We start from the raw sequence: 19,579 nt of genomic DNA, 5'->3' as shown, positions 1-19,579 counted from the left end.
CCTCCAAATTCATCCTCCTATTCATGAGGATAATTGTCTCTTAAGTGTTGTCATTGTCCTCACCTCTACCTCTGGCCACTCATTCCATGCACGCATCACCCTCTGTGCAAAACCGTTGCTCTTCAGGTTCCTTTTAAATAATTTTCTTCTCACTTTAAACCTATGCCCTCTAGTTTTGTACTCCCCGACCTGTAGTGATTGAATTAAGGTCAGCCAGCTGATCTCATAGAATATGAGTTCCCTGATTCAACCAGGTTAACGAGCCCAATCAGGGAGTTCTCGCTGACGGATATAAACAGGAGTGCCAGAGGTTTTGCTTGCTGTCGACTCTGAGCTATCTGGGTCGGTGTTTTGTACTATGCACATGTGAATAAACGGTCACTTGCTGATGGGATACTGGCCTTTGTGGACTTATTTCAGTAGCAACGAGAGTGGAATTGATATGACCATGCCAAGGTGCCTACTAACTAAAGCCCCAACAGACTTCAAACATGCACTACAACTGCTTTTAGAAAATGCAGCAAGTGGAGCTTGTGAGTTATGGGATATTCTAATGGAAGTGGACACCCTGGCCAGGCCAGTTGAGCTGAGCGAACACCACTCAGGTCATATCCTGAATGAAAGGACTCTAGATCAGCCCACAGAAAAATCCCAAAACAAAGCCAAGCCTCAACTGAATGGTTAAAATTTTCTCAAGGGTCCAGGCTGACAGGCCATTGTAGTTGCTGCTGATATGCGGACTCGAGACAGTAGAAGAGTCTCACTAGGCCTGATTTGAGTAAGAGAACTTGTAGGCTGGTATGTAGGAGAGTGCACATCCTGGAAAGTCCACCTATAGCTGGTTTGTAACAGTTAAATTACTTAGCAACATCCAAATCAGGACCAATCAAAATAAATGTCTGGGTAAATGGTCACCCATTTCTTATGGAGGTTGATACCGGTGTGGCTGTGTCAGTGATTGTGGAACCAGTCTTTACCAAAATTTGCTTTGGACTCCAACCGTTAGGTTTATGTAACACTGGCTAGGCTGAGAACCTATACTGGGGAATCTCTACAGATTAAGAGTACAACTTCAGTTCTAGTCTTTTACGAGAAGCAGCTGGTTCACTTACCACTGTTTGTAGTAAAAGGCTCGGGCCTAAGTTTGATGGAGCATAATTGATTAAGAAATATTCAACGTGATTGGATCAACATTTTTTGATTTTAAAAAAAATGGCCATCTGAGTAAAATCTCAGTTGAACACTTGGATGTTTTTCCGAAAGGCCTTGGGACTATTAAAGGAGTCATGGCCACCTGGCATGTGATCGGGAAGCAATTCCACAATTCTGCAAGGCCTGCCTACTGCCATTTGCCTTCTGTGCAAAAGTAGAGACAGAAATCAGGAGGGTAGAATGTGAAGGAATCATCAAACCAGTACAGTTTGCGGAATGGGCCACACCAGTCATACTGATGTGAAGGCGACAGGTCGGTTCACCTGTGTGTGGATTTCACACGAACAGTAAACTGCTTTTCACAGCTGGATAAATGTCCAGTTCCTCACATAGAGGACTTGTACTCAAAAATGGCAGGGTGGTGGCAGTCCGTTACAAAGCTGGACATGAGCCATGCATACGTGCAATTCCAATTAAATGAGGATTTCCAGAAATATGCTATAATTAACACCTGTAAGGGTTTGTACCTATATGCGAGACTACCTTTTTGGGTATTATCAGTCTGTGCCTTTTTCCAGTGAATGATGGAGCATGTTTTACAAGGTCTGCCCAAGGTTGCCATTTATCAAGATGATGTGCTCGGAACAGGGAAGACCAATAAAGAGCATTTAGGGAACTTGGACTTAATGCTTAAATGTTTCACCAAGAAAGGTGATGCCTTAGAAAGGAAAAATGTCTGTTCCAGGCACCCCAAATGATATACTTGGTCTAAACAGTCGATAAGACTGGTTTACATCCATAGAAAGAGAAAGTGAAGACAGTCGAAGGAGCCCTGGCTCCCACGTCTGTACCAGAGCTTAGGTCTTCCCTTTGGTTAGTGGATTATTATGGAAAATTCATGCATAATATGGCCTCCCTCTTGACACCCTTACATTTGCTGTTGAGAAAGGGTCAGCCTTGGAAATGGTCTCGTAGCCAAAATGTAGCCTTTAGGGAAGTGAAGAATCTGCTGTTGTCGACTAAGATGTTGGCACGCTACAATTCAAAGCAAGATGTGGTGTTAACATGCGATGTTTTCCTGTGTGGTATCGGGGTAGTGTAGGCTCACAGGTGGCCCAGCCAGGAGGAACACCGAATAACATATGCTTCCCAGACTTTGGCTGTTGCCGAGCAAAAATACGTCCAGATAGAGAAGATTTGGCGGTCATCTTTCCTGTGAGAAAGTTTCACCAATGCTTTTACAGATGTAAGTTTATAATAGTAATGGAACACAGCCCTTGCTAGAGCTGCTCAAAGAGGACATGGCTGTGTCAGCCATAGTTTCAGGTTAAATCCGGTGGTGGGCTCTCAATCTGAGTGCGTACAATTACAAGTTGGAACATGTCCAGGAGGCCAGGTAGCAAATGCAGATGCCTTGAGCACACTGCAACTGTTGGAAAATAGAAGAGTCTGTTCTGGTTTTTAAATTTGCTGGATACCCTGCCAAGCAGGAGGCTTCTGAGTAAAATGAGAGCCCATGGTGTTAGAGGCAAGGTACCAGTATGGATAGAACATTGGTTGTCTGGCGGAGAGCAGAGAATGGGGTAAAAGTGTCATTTGCAGGGTGGCAGCCTGACTAGTGGTGTTCCACAGTGGTCACTGTAGGGCCCACAACTTTTCAATTAATGCATTAATGATCTAGGTGAAGGAACTGAGAGCATTCTGGGTAGGTTTGTGGGTGATACAAAGATAGTTAGAGGGACAGGTTGAGGAAGTGGGAAGGTTGCAGAAGGATTTAGACAGGTTAGGAGAGTGGCCAAAGAAGTGGGGCAGGTGGCAGATTCTTTGAAGAAGGGTCTAGGCCCGAAACATCAGCCTTTGTGCTCCTATGAGGCTGCTTGGCCTGCTGTGTTCAGCTCCACACTTTGTTATCTTGGATTCTCCAGCATCTGCAGTTCCCATTATCTCTGCAGCTGTACAAAACCCTTGTAAGGGTGCATGTGGAGTATTGTGTGCAGTTTTGGTCACCACATTACCAGAAGGACGTGGAAGCTTTGGAGAGAGTACAGAGAAGGTTCACCAGGATGGTGCCTGGTCTCCAGGGCATTGACTATGAGGAAAGGTTAAAAGGACTAGGATTCTTTTCACTGGAAAAACGGCAGTTGAGAGGAGATCTGATACAGGTCTACAAAATTATGAGAGCCATAGATAGGGTGGATAGCCAGAGCCTTTTTCCCAGGGTTGAAGTTTCAATTACAAGGGGCACAGGTTCAAAGTCAGAGGGGGAAAGGTTTTCACATAGAGGGTGGTGACAGCCTGGAATGCACTACCAGAAGAGATGGCTGATGCAGGCACATTGAAGACATTTAAGAGGCACCTGGATGGGTACATGAATAGGGAGGAAATAGAGGGATATGGATCGGAAAATGGCAGGTTGGTTTTAGATTAATTAGGGCACAGGCTTGGAGGGCTGATAGGGCTTGTTCCTGTGCTGCACTTGTTCATTTGTTCATTTTCATTTGTTCTTTGGATATCCATTGTAATATGACTTGAAAGCAACTTTAGCAAAATTGTAAAATAGTAACAATAGCATCAATATAAAGTCTTCATGATTGTTTTTGCTGATATTTTAATTATTAAAATTTTAGAAATTTTGTTTACATTCTGTCTGAACATTTGGAATGTCTTATATACTGTGTGTTTTAATGAATACATTTGTAATTTTGGTAAATAAGGAACTTGCGTCCAAACTTAAGGATCAATTGGAGGATGCTCGGAAGTTGAATAATCAAGGGCAAAGTCATTCAACAAGTTCGACAGCACCAAAGAGGATAGACAATGTGGTAAGACAGCACTGATGGCGAATTTTTAAAAATCCAACATCCTCACTGTATCTATCATGAAGAAACCGACAAACAGTTGTGATATCTTATTACCATAAATTAATTCTTTGAAATATTAGGTGAGTAAAATCAGTACTCGACATCTGTGAGGCTCGACGTCAGAAGTTTATGTTCCCCTGAAAACTATCTGGAGTGCTTTGAATTTTACTGAACTTTTGTTTATAGTTTAATTAAACGATTTACATCGGCACGTCAGAGCAAGAGTAGGGCAATAAACTCGACTACAGATTGTTTTAAAAAAAAGTGACTCATCAGAGCTTTCTATATAAGAAGAGCTTGTTCAAAGCACATTATCAGAATAAATTGCATAGTCAGTGAGGGAGACTTCATCAGAGTGCAACTGAGATGGAGTGTGTAACTAGGATGCTTGGGAACACCCCCTGTTCCAAGTTCCCTTCCAAGCCATTTGCCATCCTGATTTAGAAATCAGTCTGTGTTCCTTTGCTGTCATTGGATCAAAATCCTGGAATTTCCTCCCTAATGAATCATCTACAGCATTTTGACTGCAACGGTTCAAGAAGGCAACATGGCGCCATCTTCTCAATGACAACTAGGGACAGGCATAAACGCTGGCCAGCCAATTAATGCCCACGTCACACAAGTGAATAAAATTTAAAAATTGGGTAAGAATAGAAATTGGAGTTAGAGGAAGAAAGATGTTTTGATTAAAGTTTACTCCAAGAAATAAGGTCTGCAGAGTGAGAAGTGAATAGGAGATAAATAAAGCATGGGTTGAGGGGCCTACTTGTGCTGAGACTGACAATGGCATAACATAGTGAATGCAGGGAAAGTAGCTGATTGGTGAGTATGTTTTGTTAATGTTTACTTTGTTTTTAAGTCGCACCACTTTTTTTTATCTCTTTCTGAGAAATGTCTTCTAGAGTTTTCACAGTAACCCCGTACTTATTCTTGATGTTACAAATAGTTTTAAGAATTATGAGATGACAAGTCAGAGGGGCCAAGTGGAATGTACATCCTGTGTAATGTGTGAAGTCATGGACATGCCCTGTGTTCCAGACAAAGATATCTGTAGGAAGTCAGCAGCTGCTCAAGCTTCAGTTACACATTTCAGAGGACTGTGCGGATAGCATGTAGAGGGAGGTGGTCACTCCACAGAGTTAGAGGCATACAGAGGGACTGGGTGATTACTGGATGTTTAGGAAGAACAGATAAGAACGAAAAGGAGGTGGAGTTGCATTCATAATAGGGGATGGGATCAGTACATTATTAATGGGATATTTCAAATCAGAAAAATAATGTCTAAAGTCTGTACAGGTGGAACCAGGAAATGGCAGAGGACAACAGGATTAGTTGGAGGTGTTTATAGGTCTGTAAGGTTTTGGAGTAGATCTGTAGCTCGGGTTGAGGTTGTTGAGGTTGGTTGGCTCGGTGAGCTGGTTTGTTGTTTTGCACCAGACCTCAGAGTTTAAAAACCAGGTGGTAAACATACCAATGTTTATAGATTACCAAATAGCAGTAGTAGTGTGGGGTCATTCTATTAATCAGGAGATGATAGAAGTACATAGCATGGGCAAATCAGTTATCATGTGTGAGTTCAGTCTACATAAACACTAGATAAACCAATCGAGCACTGAACCTATAGAAGATGAGGTTCTGGAATGTTCATGAGGTTTTCCAGACCACTTTGTTCAAGAGTCAACTAGAGAAAGTGCATCAAATCTGTGTGACAGCTCATCCAATTTTGGCACAGGCATCCAGATTATAATACATGTGTCTATGCAGGGTAAATAGGATTGGGTATACTGTTGTTGTTTGTGGTATCTAAGTTGATGCTCGTGTCCATGCAGTTTCATTTTTTTTAGCAGCTTTGAGGCATCTGAGTCGCCTGTTAGGCCTGTTCAGAGCCTGTTTAAGAGCTGGTCACTTTGCTGTGGGTCTGGAATCTTGTGTAGACCAGACCAGGTGTGGAATTTGATTTTTCCTAAAAGGCATTAATTAATCAGATGTTGTTATTACAACAGCTAGCAATGGTTTCATGGCCACCATTACTGAGGCAAACTCTTTAATTTTGGTTTTATAAATTGTATTTAAGCTCCCCAAGCTGCCCTGAGGGAATTGAACCCATGACCCTTAGAGCATTAACCTGTGTCTCTAGATTACTCTTCCAATGACATTACTCACATATTACTGCTGTGCCCTTAGCAGTTTTTGTAATAAATATAAATATTGAACTAAGAAATTGTCTTTCTTTAACTGATCTAGGCTGCAAATGAAAATCAGGAAGTGATTCTTGTTCGATCTGATGAATCAGGGAGAGTGTGGCCAGTTGGTGCCTCTGCAGAATCTGTGAGGCAAAAGGGAGGAAAGAAGAAAAGGCAAATGGTAATTTTCTTTTACAACAATGAATTTGATCAATAGTCATGATCTAAGTTAAAACAGGTAACTACTTCCAAGAACTTGATATGTTTCTGGCAGAAATGTCAAAATTATACTTAACCAATTGCAGAACAACTTGCGTGCTCCTTTTAAAAAAAAATCAAATCCAGCCACTGTTCAGTGAAGAAATTGAAAAATTAAGGTGAAGCACATTTGTATGCTGCAAATTTTTGGTACTTGCTTGATGGAGTAGTATTAAAATACATTTTGTCACATTCATTCAGTTTCCTTGAATTTCTTGAACTTGGAGAGGGAAGGTTGAGCTTTGGTGCCATATAAAATAAAATAATTCCACTGTTATAAATTTTTATAATCTATCAGTCTATAAATGGTTTGTATGCTACAAAATACTGTGATACGATGCTTTGAATTCACTAGCTGGTGACAGCAAACCATTTTCATGAATTCAACATCTCTTTAGAATAAATGGCAAGTAGAGTTTCGTCAACAGCAACTTTATCTTGTTTTCTAGCATAGGGTTATAGATGCCAAGTGGAATGATCACTGTGAAATTTCCTTTAGATTTAAACAAAAAGTTTGTAACATACTCTTTAATCCATTGTTTTATTGCAGACAAGTAATGAAAAATGTATAGTTGTTTGGAAAACAGAGCACAGCTAGTTGCAGCATAAGAGATAATGGGAACTGCAGATGCTGGAGAATTCCAAGATAATAAAATGTGAGGCTGGATGAACACAGCAGGCCAAGCAGCATCTCAGGAGCACAAAAGCTGACGTTTCGGGCCTAGACCCTTCATCAGAGAGGGGGATGGGGAGAGGGAGCTGGAATAAATAGGGAGAGAGGGGGAGGCGGACCGAAGATGGAGAGTAAAGAAGATAGGTGGAGAGAGTATCGGTGGGGAGGTAGGGAGGGGATAGGTCAGTCCAGGGAAGACGGACAGGTCAAGGAGGTGGGATGAGGTTAGTAGGTAGCTGGGGGTGCGGCTTGGTGTGGGAGGAAGGGATGGGTGAGAGGAAGAACCGGTTAGGGAGGCAGAGACAGGTTAGACTGGTTTTGGGATGCAGTGGGTGGGGGGGGAAAAGCTGGGCTGGTTGTGTGGTGCAGTGGGGGGAGGGGACGAACTGGGCTGGTTTAGGGATGCAGTTGGGGAAGGGGAGATTTTGAAACTGGTGAAGTCCACATTGATACCATATGGCTGCAGGGTTCCCAGGCGGAATATGAGTTGCTGTTCCTGCAACCTTCGGGTGGCATCATTGTGGCAGTGCAGGAGGCCCATGATGGACATGTCATCTAGAGAATGGGAGGGTGAGTGGAAATGGTTTGCGACTGGTAGGTGCAGTTGTTTGTTGCGAACTGAGCGGAGGTGTTCTGCAAAGCGGTCCCCAAGCCTCCGCTTGGTTTCCCCAATGTAGAGGAAGCCGCACCGGGTACAGTGGATGCAGTATACCACATTGGCAGATGTGCAGGTGAACCTCTGCTTAATGTGGAATGTCATCTTGGGGCCACCTACACCCTCTCCACCTATCTTCTTTACTCTCCATCTTCGGTCCGCCTCCCCCTCTCTCCCTATTTATTCCAGCTCCCTCCCCCCATCCCCCTCTCTGATGAAGGGTCTAGGCCCGAAATTTCAGCTTTTGTGCTCCTGAGATGCAGCTTGGCCTGCTGTGTTCATCCAGCCTCACATTAGTTGCAGCATAATGTGTTTTTCTGCGCAATACACAAAGCAGGTAAAAGGTACCAAGCTGAACAATGGCAGCATCACCATTTGCTGGTGGTATATTTACGTTTATGTGAGAAATCATAACTACTTGCATTTGTATAGTGTGTTGAGTGTAGCGAAATGCCCCAGGATGCTTCACAGGAACATTGTAAAACAAAGTATGGTCCTGAGTCACAGACGGAGCGGTGAAAGTAGTAGCTGTTAAATGATCTTGAAAGTGAGGTAGAGAAACAGAGAGGTGTCATGGCAGCATTTCAGAGCTTTGGGCTAGACAGTTTGAGTGTGCTGCCAACAAAGGTGAAACAGTTATAATTAGAAATGTACATTTACAGCTGTTCAGTGAAAATCTGCAGTGATCTGGCAGCTAAAGCATAAAAACATATGAATTAAATAATAAAACAGCCAATGTTAAAGTTTATTACAGCAAAATTCCTATTAGCTGGTTGCACAATTGAACAACAATGACTGCTTTGCAATTGATGTTACTCGTTTTGCAAAAATACCTAACAAAGTACAATATTTTTTCACAAGTGTTTAAAATAAGGAAACAAAAAACCTGTAAATGCTAGATATTCTGAAACAAAGATTAAAATTTCAAGTCAAGCAGATATGGTTAAGAGTAGAGTTAGGTTATAATTTTTGCTTTGTATGTCTTTAAATAAACTAAGGTATAAAAGAGAAACAGTATTTTAATAAAAATTGTAGTAAGAGTGCAAAAATTGAAGGGGATAAAGCAGAAGGAGAGAGAACTAACAGATACATGAATTACAGAGTAAATTAATGTTAAATTATTTGCATACAGCAAAATTGAAACCAGTACGTGAAAGAGCACCATGGAGGTATCTTAGGATGTGGAAATTGTGATTGAGGAGGAATCTTCAGGGTAGTGTTCACAAGAAGACCACGTCGGCATTGAGAGCCCTGACCACTTGACTTTGATCATAAAATATATATTAATGCTTTCTCGCACTCAGAGTAGAAAAATTAAGGAGCTTTGTGCATAAGTGCTATAGCATGTATATCTTGAAATCATATGAAAGTTAGTGCATTCATTGAAAGAATATTACTATTATAGAGTTATAGATATTCTCAGCACAGGAAAGGGGCCCTTAGCCCGTTGTAATTAGGAATGTTAGTGGTTCTTGATGTTATAATTAACCTGGTTTTAAAAGTACAATTATACAATAAGATTTATGTTTTTTGTTTGTTATTGAGCCTTGATTTATTCCACACATGAAACTTGCAGGATTATAATGCTAACTAATACATAAGGTCGTAAAATATTTTCTAAGGTCAGTGGAGTTTTAGAAATTTTACTTTATGTACCACAACAACATAATTGTCATTGTTTCAGATTGAAACTCACCATGAAGGAGAAAGGATTAGGTACTTCCAGGATGATGACAATTTAAGTCTACAAGACTTGGTCAGACAAGAAAAGATGACTTCTGCGGAGGATCACAATGAAAAATTCTCACGACTGGCTTCTAAAGTAAGGATCTTTTATGGTCATCAAATTTTCCAAGAATATATGTTAGTTTAAGTTCCATTTGAAGCTTTGCCTTCCTACATTTCTCAGCTTCTTATTCTGCTTACTGATGTTATTTACATGCAAAGAGGGGTAACCTTAATTGTGTGGTAAACGTGTAACTTTACAAGTGGTTGGATTACTGTTGCTACTCAATTGCATGCTAGAACTTGTCATCTCAATAAACCATTCAGAGATTCATTACAATGAGGTTAACTTTTCATGGTCGACATTGCCCACATTTGAAGAAAACGCTTTAAATCTTTAAGACTCTGAAGTTTCTCATTAATTTAGTCATGGTTATGACCTGGATGAGCAATCCATATGTGTGAACATATGTTCATATAAATAGGATCAGAAGTAGGCTACATGGCTCATCAGTCTGCTGCACCATTTGATAAAATCATGAATAATTTGATCACTCCATGAATCCACCAATCTCTGATAACCTTTCACACTTATGAGGAATTATTCTACCTCTGTCTTAAAAATATTCAATTACCTTGCTTCTACTGCCTTTTGAGAAAGATTTCTAAAGGTGCAGGCCCTCCCCAAGAGAAAACACTTCTCCTGATCTCTGTCTTTAAAGGGTAATACCCTGTTTTGAAGTTCAAGGAACACCATTCATTTTGTTACAAAAACAGAAATCGCTGAAAAAGCTCAGCAGGCCTGACAGCATCTGTGAAGAGAAATCAGAGTTAACATTTTGGGTCTGGTGACCCTTCCTCAGAACTTCATTTTGTTAACTCTTCTTTGAAAATATCCATTGAATCTCTTAATTGCACTTATTTCTAGTCAAAGTTCTCTCGCACTCACATCAACCTTTTGTTTATTCGTTTTTTTATATATTCTATCCAGTCTCCTGACTGTATACACATCTTTATGCAATTGTATGCTTTCTTTTTAAGTTTTATGTTATCTTTAATTTTCTTCTGTTAACCATAGATGGTGGGCCATTCCCATGGAGTTGTTCTATCTTGTTGAAATATAACTTTCGTAGTTGCAAATATCGGAAATATTCCTGTAAATGTCTGCCATTGCATCTCTGTTCACCTATGCTTAACTTAATTTGCCAGTTACTTCAGCTGTCTCTGCCTTTAAGGTTTTTTTAAAAAAATTCCTTAAGTTTAAAATGCTTATGGTCCCTCCCCCAAAAGAATGTGAAATTTGATTATGCTGTGATCATTGATACCTTGGTGGGGTGCCCTCACTAACGAGGTCATTAATTCTATCTCTTTGCACAATACCAGTCAGAGTATAGCCTGTTTCTGGTTGATCCTGAAAAATTTCTTACCTGGAGTACCTTTGTCCATCTAATATTTCCAGTTTATGTGTAGTTTAAAATTTTCGAAGACTATCCAAAGCAAACATTTTTGAGTTTCCATGTCAGTCATAATGTTGTGGACAGAAATGTTCAGAGGAAAGAGATTCTGCTACAGCACCGTCACAAGCAGTCGCCTCAAGTGGTTTCTTGTTTTTTTGTGGTGTGGACCTCACTGGCTGGCCAACATTTATTGCTCATCCCCATTTGGTCTTGAGAAGGTGCTGGTGAGCTGCCTTCCTGAACCGCCACAGTCCACTTGCTGTGGGTTGACCCACAATGCCATTTGGGAGGGAATACCAGAATTTTGACCTAGAGACGCTGAAGGAATGGTGATATATTTCCAAATCAGGAGGGTGAGTGGCTTGGAGGGGAATTTGAAGGTGGTAGTGTACCCATATATCTGTTACCCTTGTCCTCCTTAGTTGGAAGTGGTCGTGGGTTTAGAAGATGCTGTCCAAGGATCTTTGGTGAATTTCTGCACTGCATCTTGTAGACAGTACACACTGCTGCTACTGAGCGTTGGTGATGGAGGGAGTGGATACAGTATCACTCAAGCGTGCTGCTTTGTCCCAGATGGTGTCGAGCTTCCTGAATGTTATTGGGGCTGCACTCATCCAGGCAAGTGGGGAGTATTCCAGCACACTCCTGTTTAGTGCCTTGTAGTTGTTGGACAGGCATTGAGGATTCAGGAGGTGAATTACTCACCACAGTATTCCTCGCCTCTGACCTGCTGTTGTAGCCACTGCATTTATGTGGTGAGTTCAGCATGCCTTGAACTCTAGAGGCAACTAATATGTCTTTTTGTCAGTGGTGCAAATTGTGGCAACATTTTGTGATGAGGAGATACTGTTCCACAATGACTTTTATTTACAAATGTGGGTAGAACTCAACCACCTAAACCCATTTCACTTAGTACCCTAAAAGTTACTGGAGGAAATTTGATCCCTTTCATCTGAGTTGATGTTTCTTTTCTGAATGTTGATTTATACATGTAACAAAATTTTAACTACATTTATAACAGACTTCCAGTCATTAGATACTCAAGGAATCAGTAACTGAATGAATGTTTTGAGAACAACCTGTTTAATGTATGACCTATAAGTTAATATAACTGTTTTACAAAAGTCTGTTCAAAATGGAGAGGCGATGGCCAGTGGTATTATTGCTGCACTGTTAATCCAGAGACCCAGATAATGTTCTGGGACCTGGGTTTGAACCCCACCACAGCAGATCATGGAATTTGAACTCAATACACATCTGGAATTGAGAATCTAATGGTGACTGTGAATCCATTGATTATTGGAAAAACTCATCACCAATTTCCTTTAGGAAAGGAACTGCAATCCTTACCTGATCTGGCCTACACGTGACTCGGACCCACAGCAATGCGGTTGACTCTTAACTGCTCGCTGGGCAGTTAGGGATTGACAATAAACGCTGCCTAGACAATGACACCCTCGTTGTGTGAATAAATAAATAAACAAATTTAGAACCAACCATGAATGCATCAGTTGTTAAAAGATCCATACCAGATTTTGGCTGATGCAGAACTTTTAAAGATTGGGTGAATGCGAACTTTTGTGTCTACCTACAGCTCTTTTCTGTAAATTTAAACAATGTGCTTTCTGTCGTTGCTTCTGAAATCTAATCTACGAGTTATTTATTTTCCTCACCTCTCTTTACTCTGCCCACTGTGGTTTCTTTTCTTTCCTCTGTTCCTCTGAGGAAGTAAGTGATTTTGTAAGTAACTGGTGTATTCAAACACAATCTCAACTTAAAGTTGACATATGTTTGCACTTGGGAGCGTTCTCAAAGTGAAACAGGTTATTGGCAAGAGAGGGGAGAGATAGAAAGTTATTAACATGAAAGACATTGAACTTGTGCGAAGAGACAACTTATAACCTTGAAGTGCATGTCGCTTTTCATTCTTTCATCACTACTGAATCAACATATAATTATGTTTAAATAAAGTTGTGTGCACTCCTTATGCCTTCTTTGTAACGTGGGAAGAAAAGCACTGTAAACAGGGCCATTTATGCAGATAAAATAAAGTTAAAGAACCAAAATGAAGAGTAAATTAGGGCTCTATTTCAATTACCTTCGTGATATTTCAATTTTGGTAATGAATCCCATTAAATAAGTTATTCTGCATGTTTTACATGGCCTTCACACAATCATGCTGCACATTTTGGGCCCTATGATGTTTGTAATAACTAGAACTTTTTATTTTGATCTGTATTGTTGATAAATGACAAATGCTTTTCATGATTATGTCTGATGACTTTTATAATTGTCTTTAGCATGAGTTTTAATGGTTTATATGATACAGAATCAGTGTGTAGTGCGGAACAGTCTTCCACTTGATTGAGAAACAACTTAAATGCTGACTTTTTTTTGCTTGCCTAAACATAGCATTAAAAGTGCACAGTTAATTGCTAATAATTTAACTTCTACATTTTCCCCTCATCTCTGTAACATACATCTGACATCATTTCCATTGCAAAACATAAATATTAACTGGGATGGTTTGTCCTCTGTATTTTTCTTATTTCTTCCTTTGTGAGCATGATCGTTTGTTGCTGTCAACATCTCTGCCAATAGCGTAATAGATTGATGAGTACTATATGTATGAACCTGTTGACTATCTTATTGGGTTGCCAAATCTGGTCGGATGCAGTCATCGAGGTGTGACCGCATGCTATACAAACTACAGCATCTGTCCATATGACACCTGATCATGTGATGGTTGGCTGCATGACACTGAAATTGTCTTTTATAAGGGTGTTTCCCCTGAAAATGAATTATTTACTTGTGGTTTTACACCAGCTGCTGAAGCATGAGAAGTTTTGAGAACTTGGAAATTGAATGAGAAGATCCAGGGTTGAGGAGTTATTAGCAAGAAGGAGTTAAAGTTACTTTGATTCCACTAGTAACTAATACTAAATCAATGAAATTACAGCAATAACTATCATAATGCAAGAATTCCTTCAAAACCAACAATAATTAGTAAATTCAATAATTCACTACAAGTGTCTATATAAGATGTAACTCCCAACGTTCTGCCACTTGATTAGTAGTTCTCTCATCACTCCTTGGTTTTCACCCTGAAATTAGTTCTGTAGAGATGCCCACCTGATGACTACACCAAAGACCCTTCTGATTGACACGCCCCCTCTGTTTGTTGTTCTCAAGGCAAATCTGTGAAACTGATTCCTGAGGCCTCCCTACAACGGCCAGCATGTATAACCAAATGTGACAGTCAGATCCCTCTGATTTCCTACTCTTGCTGAGGTGGTATGGTATCACCACTCGATTGAAGATGGGATATTACCTTCAAAGAAGGTCATTCTTTGCAGAAAATCACAACCCTGAGTAGAGAAATTTCTCTTCATCTTTGTCCCAAATAGTTGATCTCCTATCCTGTGTCTATAACTCCTGTTTTTATAATCTCAAACTGGAGCAAATTTTCTCAGTACCTAACCTGTCAAGACCTGAAACAATTTTTATAAATTTTATGGAAGTTGGCTTTTTAGCCCATCGAGCTAGTTCTGCTGTTCATGGATATAATGGCTGATCTAATAATCCCTGACTCCATTTTCCTGCCTTTTTGCCATACCTATGATTCCCTTACTGATTAAAATTTTGCCTGTCTCAGTCTTAAGTACATTTAACAAACCAGCCTCTGCAGTAGAGAATTCCATAGGTTCAATACTGTTTGAGAAAATAAACTCCACCTCATGGCTGTCTTAAGTGGGCAGTCTCTTACTCTGAGATAATGCCTGTTGGTCCTAGACTCAACCATAGGGAAAACAATCTCTCAGCATCTGTCCTGGAAAACCCCCTTAATTTCAGTAGGTTTAATTCTTATAAATTCCAACAGGTACAGGCCCAAACTACTCTACTCTGTCATCAAAATAATATCTTCCCTTGCCTTAGATCAGCCGAGTGAGGCCTGTCAGGTCTCCCTCCAATACTGTTATATCTTTCCTTACACAAGGGGACCAAAACTGTTTCCAGTTTTCTAGATGTGACACAACTAGCGCTGTATATAGTTTCAGCAAGCCTTGTCTATTTTTAAACTCCGTTTCCTTGGGAGTAACAGTTAGCATTCCTTTTGACTCTCCCATGACCTGTTGAACTTGTATGCTACTTTTTTGTGATTTATGCCCGAGGACCCCCAAATCCCTTTATGCTGCAGCTTTCTGCAGAATTTTTCCGTTTATTGACTGTTGCTGGTTGATGTCTCTACATTCTATCCTGACCTGTCCCACTCCGAGTTTCAGTATCTAAACAGCTGATCTGCAATGCTGCTATATCCTTGTGCTTTATAAGCCTGTATGTCTCCTCTTCGGAACCTTCCTTTTTTCTGTTTAGTTCAAAACATTCTCGACAAAGCTAGTTCTTTGTTATGCTTCAAGTGAATCCTGGCACCCTGGAACAGCTCCCTTCTACTCCAGTACCAGACCCAGTGTCACAGGAACTGAAACCTATTCCTTCCACGGCACTCTTTGAACCATGCATTTAACTCCTTAACTTTACTTACCTTAAACCAGTTTTCACATGGCTCATGTAGTAATCCTGAGATTATTAACTTGGAAGTTCTGCTGTTTAATTTAGCTCCTAACTGTTCGTTTTTTTTTTCATTGGAATCTCCTTTCTAGTCTGATACCACTATGGACAATTACAGCTGGATCCCTCCACTCCTACTTCATGTTGCTCTTCAGCCCTGAGAGGATATCTTTAACCCTGCCACCAGGCACACAAGACTGTCTTGAGAGCTCATTCACATAGTTATGGAGGACAGTGTCTAAACGCCTAATTATACTGTGCCCAACCAGTACTAAATTCCAAATTCCTACACTTAATAAATGGCTCCTTGTACCAAAGAACCGTGGTCAGTTTGCTCGTCATCCCCGTAGTTCCCACTCTTGTCCATACAGCTTGCAAAAATTTTGTAACTGCTGAACAATTTAAAGGGCCAAGGTTCCTCAAACGCCACTCTTGTTCCCATACCTGCCCTATTTGCAGCTGCACCCTACTGCCTCTGATCACAGACCAAATTTAAATTGCCTAATTTGGGGAGTATAACTGCACCCTGGATCAAGGTGTCCAGGTAACTTCCCATCTCTGAAGAGACACAAGTTTTGTATTTCAGTCTGCATCATCTCAACTCAGCTTCAAAGTTCCTGAAGCTGTAGACACTTTACTAGAGGTATGTTTTCCCATTGTGAGCTTACACATGCTATAGTAGCAGCATATCACCTGCCCTGCCAGCGCTATCATAATTTATTTTAGTTGTTAATTAATTACTGTAGTATCACTACTCTTTACAATTGTGCAATCCCTCACTACATTTCATTGTAACCTATTATTAAGAAAAGAGAAGCAACTAATGACTTAAAAATGAACTGAATACCCTGCTTTTACTTTAAATACTAGAGATATCCATCAATCAGCTGCCTTCCATGTACTTCAGTTGTGCTGTACTTTGAGACATCACTGTGCCACTGGTTTCACTGAAAGTGACCTCTTGAGCCAAGCTGTTTAACCTATCCCATTCACCTCTTGCCCTGGAGGTTTTGTTTCTTTCAGTGAACCTTACTTCTTTTCCCCACTGTACCAAATTCTCACTTTGAACCAAATTCCCAGGTACACTCTCTTAGCAAATGAAAACCTTGAAAGTACTGCAGATGCTGTGAATCAGGAACAAAAACAAAGTTGTTGGAAAAGCTCAGCACGTCTGGCAGCAGCTATGAAGAAAAGAACAGAGTTAATTTTCGGGTCCGGTGCCCCTTCCTTAGAACTGAGGAACGAAACGTTAATTCTGTTCTCTGCACAGATGTTGCCTGACCTGCTGAGTTTTCCAGCAACTTTTTTTTTGTTATACTCGCTTTGCCTCTGTCTCACACAGACAAATCTCCCTCTCACTGACCATACTCCTTACTGATTGCTACTCAGTTGCTCCCACAGGGTTACACTCTTATCTTAAGGAAAATATCTCTATAAGTAATTAGATTAAAACTGCATAGCACTCCAATTCTGTAATATAAGCAAAATTTTCAAGCTTTTTATATTCCAAACCCAAATCCCCAAAGAAACAGACTCTGATCATCACTTAATTTTAAAATTTAACTATTCTGCTGATATATTTACTGTATAAAGAAGTCTTTAGCGTGCTAAAACACAGACATTATTGATTACTTATGCCTAAGGTTTATCCTTTAATACAGTAATATTGTGGAATGAATTTGCAAATGTGCTGCCTTTTTAATTTTTGTCTTAATAGTGTCTGTCTACATGTTATCGACTTATTGGTTAGGGTCCTGATCATTGCCAAGCTTTCTGAGAATTTTCTTTGTGTAACTCCTCCATAGTGGTTTCTAAATCTTTTATTTCATTCTTTTTTTTTTAACGGCTATATTTTAAGAACACGAGCATTATTTTATTGTTTAATGACATTTGTGATTGAATGATTCACTGACTTATGAACATAGTTGTAGAAAATCATTCTTAAATATTAAATAATGTTGGAAGGACATTGAAACTTGACAGTACCAATGCATGATCCTTTCTAATAGTCTAATGCTCTAAAACAGATTAGTCAGCCTATGTAATTTCTGCATACACAATAGTGAAATGAGCTTTTTTATTGAATCATTTTCCCAGGTTGGTAATGTCAAGACAAAAGTGGCAAAATAGCAATTATTTCCATCAGTGCCACATCAATTTTTCTTCCTTTTTTTGTGTGCTGTAAACAAAATTGTATGTAAAATTATGCGTTAATTTCAAATTAAGCAAAATACTCACCATGCAAAAATACAGTGAAATAATAATTGTATCTCCACTGAAGGGTGTGTTAATGAGTTAATTATGTGAAATTATTAACTTCAAATAGTGATTCTGTCTTAGTTGTAATTTTGCTCATCTGTAGTCACGTCCTTGAGTTTTAAAAAAAAAATTCCTCGGTAAAATGCCAGAATGTTTGTCTTGGAGATTCTGTGATAGGTTAGTTATAAGTAAGCTTAATTAAATCATACAAAATAGTTTATTAACTTCATTTCACAGATGAGACTGATGTGATGTAGTGCCTTCATGTTTTACATTTTTACAGTTTTAATCTCATGATGGAAACTAATAATTTCAAGCACCTCCACTAGATGATTTTAAAATAATTTGTTCCACCCACATTCTGCACATGTTGGTATTTCAGATTTACTTTTCTTCCATTCAGGGTGCCAGGCACTTACGTACAAGACTCAAATATGCACTACAAAATGCATTGACATAGACCAATCAACAATTTGCCATTCTTTGGATTAGGTGGGTGGGGTGGGGGTGGGGGTGGGGGTGGGGTGGGGTGGGGGTGGGGGGGGAGGGGGGACAATTCATGCCTCTCTTTTATTTCCACCTTCCTGAATATTTAAAATCTTGTAGCTTTAGGAATCCAGATGTGATGGCAAACTGTCAGACTGCACCCCAGGTGATAAAATTTCATGTATACCAGTACGTAGTGGATATTAATGAATTACTGAATCTTGGAGACCATGACAAAGTAATCCAGTTATATTCCTCCTTCTCTCTTTTTGACGGTCATACCAACTTTCTAGCAGTGGTTGCTGGGTAGCAAACTGTAATCTTATCTTCATCTTTTTCTTTTCATTCTACCAACGTGCCAATTCTAAGACATAATGTTATATCTTATTGCTAACACCGATGAGGTAAGGCATGCACATGTTTAAATAATCCAGCCTTTAAAAATACATTTTTAAAAAGTTCACTAAGAGAGCAACTTATTTGGAAGAACAGTGCAGACACAACAATAGAACGATCTCTTCTCTGGTGTAACAATTCCATGATGCTCTGAAATGTTTCACAATGAAAACTTACTTTACGAAAACTCAGTATGAGGAAACTAAGGCAAGAATATAATACAAAGTAATTAAGATGCTTTGTTTATACACCTCATTTGTTCATTATAAGCAGTTGCCAAGTACTGTTACAACATGAAAGCAGGCAGCCAAATCAACCATACTTATATTCACAACATTCAAATTCAAACATTCAAAGGCCCTCAAGCTGACCACAGTGGTTCCTAACCAGATTTTTTGAGTAACCAGCACTAGTAATTGATACCAGGCACCGGGTTTATTGCTTAAATAAAAGATTTAATGGTATTTTAATATATCAGTTTAGCAGAGCACATATAAGCAACAAGATAATCTAGTTGCTGTGTTGTGTAAACACAATCCTCTTCGATTCTAGTCCCCTACTTTCTCAAAGACAGACAGGCACAGTTAAGGCATAAATCAAAAGAAAAAGTGAATAAATGAGATGTAGAGATAGCAAGAACTGCAGGTCCTGGAGTCAGAGGCAATACAGTGTGGAACTGGAGGAACACAGCAGGTCAGGCAACATCAGAGGAGCAGGAAAGTTGAAGAAGGGTCCTGACCTGAAACATCTACTTTCCTGCTCCTCTGATGTTTGTAGCCCTGTTGCATTCTTCCAGCTCCACACTGTATTGTCAGAAAATGAGATGTAATTGGTCAGTTCACTTCAGCTGACTCCACAATTGGTAATTTCACAGGCATATGTTTCTTGCTGGGTTTCTGAAGACA

The 19,579-nt window shown here is 39.8% G+C and overlaps 1 protein-coding gene across 2 annotated transcripts in view; it reads left to right on the top strand.

Moving 5' to 3' along the window:
* The window catches only part of cwf19l2 (CWF19 like cell cycle control factor 2), a 121,859-nt gene that overhangs the window by 79,514 nt on the left and 22,766 nt on the right, over positions 1 to 19,579 (top strand). For both annotated transcript variants that reach the window (XM_059646630.1, XM_059646629.1), the window contains exons 10-12: positions 3,867 to 3,974; positions 6,258 to 6,377; positions 9,467 to 9,604. In XM_059646630.1, coding sequence (XP_059502613.1) covers positions 3,867 to 3,974; positions 6,258 to 6,377; positions 9,467 to 9,604 — 366 coding nt within the window. The remainder of the gene's footprint in view (positions 1 to 3,866; positions 3,975 to 6,257; positions 6,378 to 9,466; positions 9,605 to 19,579) is intronic.

This window comes from Stegostoma tigrinum, chromosome 6 (genome assembly GCF_030684315.1).
Source record: "Stegostoma tigrinum isolate sSteTig4 chromosome 6, sSteTig4.hap1, whole genome shotgun sequence".
In the NCBI taxonomy this organism is placed as follows: Eukaryota; Metazoa; Chordata; class Chondrichthyes; order Orectolobiformes; family Stegostomatidae; genus Stegostoma; species Stegostoma tigrinum.
Note: the sequence above shows the minus strand (reverse complement) of the source record. Positions and strands in the feature narration are given on the sequence as shown.